At 32.5% G+C, this 9,420-nt stretch overlaps 1 protein-coding gene across 1 annotated transcript; it reads right to left on the reverse strand.

Annotated features, from left to right (window-relative positions):
* Window positions 1–4,101: 4,101 nt before the first annotated feature.
* Window positions 4,102–6,313, reverse strand: LOC140883832 (uncharacterized). Its single transcript, XM_073290427.1, has 4 exons — window positions 5,896–6,313; window positions 5,215–5,410; window positions 4,770–4,863; window positions 4,102–4,595 (listed from the first exon to the last, which is right to left on the reverse strand). The coding sequence occupies exons 1-4, from the start codon at window positions 6,129–6,131 to the stop codon at window positions 4,276–4,278; spliced, it is 846 nt and encodes a 281-aa protein (XP_073146528.1). The 5' UTR covers window positions 6,132–6,313; the 3' UTR covers window positions 4,102–4,275.
* Window positions 6,314–9,420: the final 3,107 nt, after the last annotated feature.

The following is a 9,420-nucleotide window of genomic DNA, read 5'->3' on the forward strand; positions in this document are numbered from 1 at the left end:
GTCGAGTATTGATGTATACTTGAGATTTTATGTATTGCAGATATGTAGAATCATGTTGAAAAGCTTATATGAGAGATTATATCATTTTTCAGACTGGATAGCTTAAATTGACTGAATTTTATGTGCAGGGCACGGACCTCGTGCATGCCATGTGCCTAGGTCCAGATGGACTCTGTCCCAAAAATGTTTTGAGAAAAGGAGGCACGGACCCCGTGCAAGCCTCCGTGCAAGGGTCCGTGTGTCCTCTGTTCCGTAATTCATTTGATTTCAATTTTTGCATGGGCACGGACCCATATCCAGAACAGGCACGGACCCTGTGCCCTGGTCCGTGCAAGGGTCCGGACCAGGGTCCGTGTGTGAGCTGAAATTTTTTTTTTTAAAAAAAAATTCAGTCTTTAATTTTATTCGTTCAAGTGTGATTCCTTTATGATTAAATGTTAATTTGCCTCTTAAGATGAAATTAGCACCCGAGGTCCCCAAATATATATACATATATATATATTTATATATTTTTATATATATAAAAATATATATATATGATAAATCGATATATGTATATATATTTATTCATATATATATATCGTATATCGTGTATAAATATATACGTGTGTATATATATATATATATATTTATATATACAAGATATATATATATATATTTATATTTTATATAAATTATATTTATATAGAATATTTATAAAAAAACAATGTTTTAAATATATATATATATATATATATATATATATATATATATATAAATATAAAGATTTCATATTTAGAACACTCATATTATCTGCGATGTGGCGTTATATATATATATATATATATATATATATATATATATTATATCGTGTAAAAATATATACGTGTATATATATATTTATATATCGTATATATATATACATACATATATATATATATATATTTATATATATATATGTATATATATATCTATATATTTATATTTTTATATAAATTATATTTATATATAGAATATTTAAAAAAAACCAAGTTATATATATATAAATATATAGATTATATATTTTGAGAACTCATATTATCTGCGATGTGGCGTTATATATATATATTTATTCATATATATTTATTTATATATTTATATTTATATATATGTATCGTTTATATATATATATATATACACACATATATTTATTTATTTATATATATATTTATATATATGTATTGTTTATGTATATATATACATATATTTATTTATATATATATATATATAAATATATATCCTATAAATCGATATTTGTATATATTTATTCATATATATATATATATATTTATATATTTATATATATATTGTATATCGTGTATATATATATATTTATATATACGATATATATATATATTTATTTATTTATAATTTTATATAAATTATATTTATATAGAATATTTAAAAAAAACCAAGTTATATATATATATATATATATATATATATATTTAAATATCACTATTTTTTTATTATCATATTATTAGACCAAGTGATTTCATATTGTTAGGTTAATTTTTGATCAATTATGGTAACTAATTTTTTCAGGATGACAAAAAATCGAAGGCCAGAAGATCCAAGTGTTCTATATTTACAAAGAACACATATTTCGTCAACAGTTTCTACAGAAAATGTTGATAAGATAATTAGAGTCAAATGATTAGATAATTTGATTTGCGGTTTATGTAATGAAAATGGTTTGCACAGTCGTGTGATAACATATTTAAATTACATGGGGGATATATGGTGTTTTGCTGTGTGAGTCTCGAATTTATGATAATCATTTGATTACTGCTCTTGTTGAACGATGGCGACGTGAGACACTCACGTTTTACTTTAGATGTGGTGAAGCAACCATCACTTTACAAGATATTTCCATTATTTGAGGTCTGTCTATTGATGGTGAGCCAGCAACTGGTATAGATGTTTCACACAAAGTTGAAGAATGACAACATATATGTTTGAATTCGTCGGGTTTTACGCCACTGACATCACATTTTAAAGGTGGTCACTTGTCGATGATCACTTTATATGAATATTGCACGGCTGCACCTATCAATGATAATAGTCCAGAAGATGATGTCGTAAAATATACCCGTTGTGTTGCATTAATTATTATCGAATGAATCATGTTTCCAAATTATCAAGGAGGATCTGTTAGACTGATTTTTTTGCAACTACTCCGAGATATTAATCGCATCAGATCTTACAGTTGGGGAAGTGCAGTTTTGGCGTTCCTATATCGTGAGTTATGCAATGCTACACGTATAGGAAAAGCTACAATAAGTGGACATCTATATATCCTTCAGGTATAAAATAAATTTTTTTGAGATATAATATCATATCATATTTTAATAATTTTTTGATTTTATTCATTATTAATAACAGATATGGGCATGAAGCAGAATTAAATTTGTTAACCCTGATCTGATTGACTTATCTTTTCTTGTGCCTCAAAATACAGAAGATGAAAATATTTCATTTGCTCCTTATGGTGCAAGGTAATATTTAAAAACTTAGTATCATTATATAAATTATAACTTTATTTTCTCGTAACTATAATAATATTTTTTTGTAGGTGGTTAAATGTGTTTCGTTACACTCATACACCAACACACTCTCTTAGAATTATAAGAGATAGTTTTGATCGTATGAATAATGACGAGGTGCGTTATTTGGCTTATCAAATCGTCACAATTATTTATGCGTGAAAAAATAGTATCGTATTCAATTATTTACGCGTCAAGAAAAGGTACGCGTAAAAACCGTGTTCCGATCATTTATTAAAAAAATAGATGGGTGGGTGGAGGATGGATGATGGATGATTAGGGGTAGATAGTGGTTGAAAACGGTGGTTGACAGCGGGGTGGATGGGTGGCGGACTTGCCATGTAGGCAGCGTCTGCTGCCACTACAAGGGGACGCTGCCAACGCTTGTAGTGGCAGCAGACGCTGCCTACATGGCAGCATCCGCTATCAAGCATGGCGGACACTCGATTAAAATAATCGAGCGTTCGCCATTCACAATGACGTTTTACGTTATTGTTGCAAATTTTTTAATTTCACATTATTTTTGAAATTGAATTTAATTTTTACATTAAAAATAATAAAAACCCCTGTATATATGTATTTTAAATATATAATATATATATATATATTAAAATATAATATATTGTATATCTAAAATATATATACTATATATATAACAAGGTTTGAACCCGTCCTGGACATGAGGTCGGGTTTAAACCCGACCCATTGTCATCCCTAGCAGTACACAATGTTCCAGCTCTTGACCCTTAAGAGTTTGCAAACCCTAGAAAGTTCACATATGCAAATGGATGAAAACAACTTGATTTTCTCTGCACAACTTGATTTAAACATTGAATAAAGCAAATATATAAAAACAATCAATATTTGACGAACCGGTGCTCAAAGTGCATAAAACATGAAATTATTAGCTATCGAAATTTTAAATATATATTCGTCGTTTTATTTTAACTAGTGCAAAATACACATGCTTTGCATGTGCAAAATAAATGATTTTTTATGTTATTTTTTTTAAAACCAAAAAATAGATTGAGATAGAGGTTTATTAATATAGTGGATAAGAAGGGATAATTATGAAATAAAAAATTTTGATGTCCTAAAAGTAAGTTACTATAATAGGCTCAACTTTTATATAATTGTATAGATAATATTAATAATATTTTACTATTTATTTTATTATTTATTAAGTGTAGGCATATTAAAATAACTAACTTGGTGTCATGATCTATTTTTTAATATATCCAAAATATCCTTCTTTTCAATTTTTTGTTTTCTCCATGTTTCTTACTTACTCACTATCCCACATCTCCAATAACACTTTTTGTCAATTTCAATTCTCTTTTTTTTTTTCAATTAACCTAATCTGTTAAACATCAAAATTCATATATATCGTAGTTATTATTTTACACACGTAAATGCGTGTGCACCGTTGCTAGTATTGATAATATAACCGGCCTTCCATTTTCCTTGATGTAGAAACGTTTTAGAACGACCTGGACCAATGCTACTAAGGGCCTAAAACCGAAAGAAGCGCAATAAATGCCGCTTCTCAAAGTGACTTTAAAGATGTCCAAACAAACATAAACAAACAATCAATAAGTTCTAGTTCAAACAACACGAAAGAGCAGCAAACAGGGGCAAAAGAAAAAGATGTCCTTCTCGGCAGATTCGACGGATTAACGTGCGTGGACGTAAACATATCAGCGAATTAAGATTAACCTCGCTTCAGAAAAATCAGCATAATGACCATGATTGCCAGTCCCAATAAGGATGCTTCTATCACATGTTCAGCACTTGCTCTGGGAGCTCCATGATCACCAGTTGCAAAAGACTTGGTCCCTTCACCTCCAAATACATTTTTGAAGAAATCAGACAAGTTTTTCATCATATCAACCATATCCTTGATCATCTTCAAAGGATCCTCAAAACTGATGCGCGGCTTCGATTCTGTGTTGGTTGATGAGTCTTCTACGCTTTCTGTATATAACTCATCAAGTTTCTCAGCACCAGAAACTGAATGCGATGAGGCCCAACCTTTTACCAAGTTTAAACACAAGGTGATAGATGTCATGTTTAGCTTGGATGTGGCACTCGATATTGGTTGAAATGATATTTTTAGCAACATGTATTTCATATATATATATATATATATAGAAAGTTGTTCTCAGACAGGGTCTAGCACTGGAAAACATGATAAAAACTGCTTACGCCTCCTTTCCAAATGCAGAAACTCTTGAAGCTGTTGGTTCTGTCGTACCGCTTTCACCACATTTGGATCGCAGGCAATTGAAGCGACAACATTCTACCAAAACATCGTATCCAGATGTCATAAATCACAACATTTTCTATGATCTGTGATCCTCGTGGTGGATAAATATAGATAAAGTCAATTCTATTAGGATTAAATACGGCAAAAGACCTCATTTCCCTTTGATAACAAATAAAAGTAATCAACTCCCCATATGATTGGAGAAAGGGGAGCGGACAATTTAAGCAGAGTATTTTCAGTCAGAAACCATCTGATTGCACCAACTTCTAATAAAACTAACCAATATATTTATGCAAAAGGTGAGAAAAGTAACAGTGAAGATCTCCTGTGAAGGAGAGACATTGACTCCAGCTGAAGAGAAGCGAGAAGTATAAGTACACGAACCTGAGCCGCAGAGCTCTCGCGCAAGAGCCTGAAAGCCGTGTAAACTGTCGTTGGTACCGGAGGTTCCGTTGTAACCTCACCGCTAGCAGAAGTTTTAGCTTCTTCTATTTCTGAGTTTGAACCAGATGAGTGGAACTCGTGTTTCCCATTGACGGATTTCTCATATCCATCGTAATCAGGAGACCACGGGTATATCCTGCAAATCAAAGACATTCAATAAAATCAACAGAATATTAATTAAAAGTATATGAGTTGTTTTAGAATAGACAAGACTATGGTAGTTCAACACCAGAACTTCACAAACATGTGCTGACCCGGAATTTAACCAATCGCTGTAAGTTTACAACTTTTAACAAATTGCACAAGAACTTTGAATATTTTTATTATATATAGCAAGAGAGATTGTCCCAGTACTTTCCCACAGTAAACACCGCACAATTCACCGTGAATTAGGCTTCCCTAGCGTGAGGCAATAATATGAGATGATCGCAAAACAAATCCGGGAATTCCTAAATCAGCCTAAGAAAGCCATTCGGCATCAAAAGCCTTCTCAAGTAATTGTGAATAATCAAGATTAGCAATGGAAGTGGACACACACAACATTCAATCATATGAAAAGAAGAGTAAAAAAAAGGTTCTAGGAGAATTTTTTCCAAATTCTTAGAGATGAAAAGAAATTACTTCTCAATTCCGACGATGATTTCAGAAGTGGCCTCTTTGGCTTCCTCAGGAGTCGGCACCCTGTGGAACACAAGTCTCGGCATCGGCTCACCGGCTGCCTCATCCCCGGACGTGCAGTGGCGGCGAGCAGAAAAGGGCATGCGCGTTGATGATGAGACCTGCTCCGCCGTCTTGCCTCGGATCATCACCGGGACTCCGGGAAGCTTCGCTGCCGCCCTCACCACTTCGCCAACCATAATCACTTTTGGAGAGCAAACGAATACAAAATTGATTAATGAAAATTCAAACCACCCTTCTTGGTTTCCAGGTTAAAGGATTCAATATAGAAAGTGCAAGAAATTTCTGATCGAAGCCAATGATTTGCTAATTATTATTATAAACGATGGAGCATTGGACAGATGGACACTAAACTACAGGTCAACGCAGTAGCAACTCAAGTGCGTCCAAATGGTTGACATTTAATGAGAACAATACTCCACTTCCTCTTAATTTTAAACATCGCTATACAGTAAACTTCTATAAATTAATAATGTTGGGACTATTTACTAAATAGATAAATTAAAAATTTATTATTTCAAAAATTATATTTTCAATCTAATTAATATATAGTGTTGTGATCGTATATGGACCTCTATTGGATCCTCGACTGATCAGTAGTTGACTGATCAGTAATTGACTGATATGATACTTTGATTATGAGTTCAGTTGTGATTAGCAATTGAACTCTAGTCTTTTTCGTGTGTAGATGTTAATTGATCAACAAATATATGTGCGAAAAGAGGCCAACTAACAGATTGAAAAAGTATCAAATGACTTGACTGAAAATAAAGAACGGAGAGAATTGTTTCTGGATATTTGAAGCTAAATTCTCCTACGGCACTCCTTCTTCAACCCCAGAAGGATTCACTCTAGAAAATTTTGAATAATACAAGATATTTGCAACAGCCCAATCCAGGACTAGGATTTACACCTAGTTGCCTATCTCAGAACTCCTAGATATAACTCAAGAACTCAGTCCTCCACTGAATTCAGTTACAATTATATGTTCGTATGTACAACACTTAACCGATCTATTACAAGAAATACAACTCAATATACTTAGCAAAATTGATCATATACTTGATCAGATGTATCTCAAGACATGTGCTTCATCAGTTCGCTTTAACTGCTCTTGAAGCTCTTAACTCGACTGATTTAATACTTTGATAATGCAAGAATATACGGAGTGTGAGAGTTCTAGACTTCTCTTCTTGTTGTTCTATATCGTCCTTCTTACTTCCTCGTTGTATCTGTCAACTGATCTTTATCTTCTATTTATAGCTTTGAATTTCAATGGTCATATTTGAATTAAAGGCTATTAAACATATAGTTGTTGCTTTGTCTTTTAGATTCTGTTATCCGTACTCTGTTCTTGTACATATTGCTCTTCTGCTTTTTATACAGGAAAACTTTTGACTGATGATGTTTGAAAATTTGATCGACTCAATGTATTGAGTAAGTTCCAGTTGTGCATTATTCAGTTGTTTCAATTGTTATTCAGCCTCGCTCTGCTTGACTGAATCACTTGACTGGTACAATAGTGGTTTTAGTAAGCTTGTGAACTAGTTCAGTCGTCGTCTTGTTTGGTTGACTCCAGTAGTCAAATACTTGACTAATTAACTCTTGAATATTATTGTTTGGTCCAGTAGTCTTGGTTCAGTTGTCTTTTCCAATTTAGCTTTGGACTAGTTTACCATATTGAGTCTTATTTCTTTCTGATTTAGTTTGTCAAACACCGAAACATAGATAACTAATTTCTGAAAAATTTCCCCGTTTTGGTATTTGAAAAAACTACGCAATATAAGATTGGCAAGGTACTGAGAACTAGTCTTCAAAACTGCTCTTCATAAAAAATTTCTCTTCTGCCACTTGACAATCTTAAACAGCGTTATCTTTCTCCCTTTTTGTCAAACACCGACCGGTGAATTTTCCTTTACTTGTTCTCATCTTTTCCCTTTATGAATAGATTCACAATTTCTCCTCTTTTTCAAATATCATTAATCATACTCTCTCTACTGAGTTATGCAGCTCGACTGACTTTTTTTAAAAATTTGAATTCTTCAGCGCTCGACTTATCTTTGTCCTGTAGATTGATCTTTTTCATATTTGCTTCTGATACATTTGTCTCTTAAATTTCCATTCTTCCACATATAATCATTGTGTCTTCGCATCTAGACTGTACCTGAAAAGACATGAAAGAACTAAACAGATATGCGACTCTTCACATACTCAGAGGTTGTCAATAAATACAGAGCAACTTCCTAGATTTTAAACACAATATTCTCAAAAGAAATTTAGCAACTGAATATTGCAAACAAGAAATACAAGAAAATGGCGTCATCGGATCTTCTTCTGTACCACCAAGAGATTACATGGCCGATGATTTTGACAAGTCCATCTTGGAGGAAAGTAAGGCGATGTATGAAGACATCGTCTTCAAGAAGACCATTTCAACTTGGTCAAAAATTGAGGAAATGCATATGTACAGAAATGCTCCTCTCCCTCCTAGAAGACTATCAGACGCCAGGAGACTGGCGTCTACTGAGAAGAAATATACAAAAAGGCTTGGCATAGCCAAAGCTGAGGACATCTTCAAATAGGAAGGTGTTCTCCTTCGGATGCTCACGAAATATCTTAAAACTCTGAAAAGAATCTCCTCCTCTCAAGAATTCTTGAAGACATCCATAGGTAAATTATATACCTGGATGAACTTCTGGATAATGGCAGTAGAGAGGGAGATAGATATTGTACAATCTCGATTAATATAAAAAGAAGTTATATTTTACTCTATTGTCTTTTATTTACTATTTATTTTTTATATATTGTTTTTTTATGCAAAGAAATACCCCAAGCATTAACTAATGATCAATAAATCATGACGAAAAATATGAAATAAACTATAATCAAACGTTGATTAAACATGTGATAAATAAAAAGAGACAAAAATAATAAATATATGGATAAAAAATCTTAATTATAAGTTGTAGCAAGTCGTTCAGTTGAGATATGCTCCAATCATTGTTCTACTGTATTTTTTCATAGATATTCCCCCTCAAGTCATTATTGTTTAAGCGTTCTTCCTAAATTAATTTACCTTAAACTGATTTCCTTCAATAAGTCCATCGACTGATGTTATCCCTCAAGTTTTATCTTCTTGAGTCTGATAAGCTCATGAGGGTTGAACTAATTTCCTTTGTCAGTCTTCTTTAATTCAGTCGAGTGACCAATTGTGGTGTGAGTTTGCATTTTTAGTTAGCCACTGTCTAAGCATTAAAATTGATCTTATTTTCTTCAATTCTTGCACCTATAAACAAAAAAAAATGATATGGTACCCATATCTATGTGGATCCAAGATGGATTAGTCCTTTAACCCAAACTGTGATCAACTTGACTGACCGATCATTGAATGTGTCCCACAAGGTTGGTGCCTTGTGCCATGTGTGTGAGTGATGTTCTTGTGTATGATATGCATCGTGTCGTGTGTGC

The sequence above is a fragment of the Henckelia pumila genome, chromosome 2 (assembly GCF_033568475.1).
Source record: "Henckelia pumila isolate YLH828 chromosome 2, ASM3356847v2, whole genome shotgun sequence".
In the NCBI taxonomy this organism is placed as follows: domain Eukaryota; kingdom Viridiplantae; phylum Streptophyta; class Magnoliopsida; order Lamiales; family Gesneriaceae; genus Henckelia; species Henckelia pumila.

Excerpts from the sequence above, each read along its gene's own strand:
- LOC140883832 (XM_073290427.1), bottom strand. The coding sequence starts at position 6,131 with ATGGTTGGCGAAGTGGTGAGGGCGGCAGCGAAGCTTCCCGGAGTCCCG. Across the intron at positions 5,411-5,895 it reads ATCATCGTCGGAATTGAGAA|GATATACCCGTGGTCTCCTG; the intron begins GTAATTTCTTTT and ends TTTGATTTGCAG. Across the intron at positions 4,596-4,769 it reads TCTGCATTTGGAAAGGAGGC|GTTGGGCCTCATCGCATTCA; the intron begins GTAAGCAGTTTT and ends ACTTGGTAAAAG.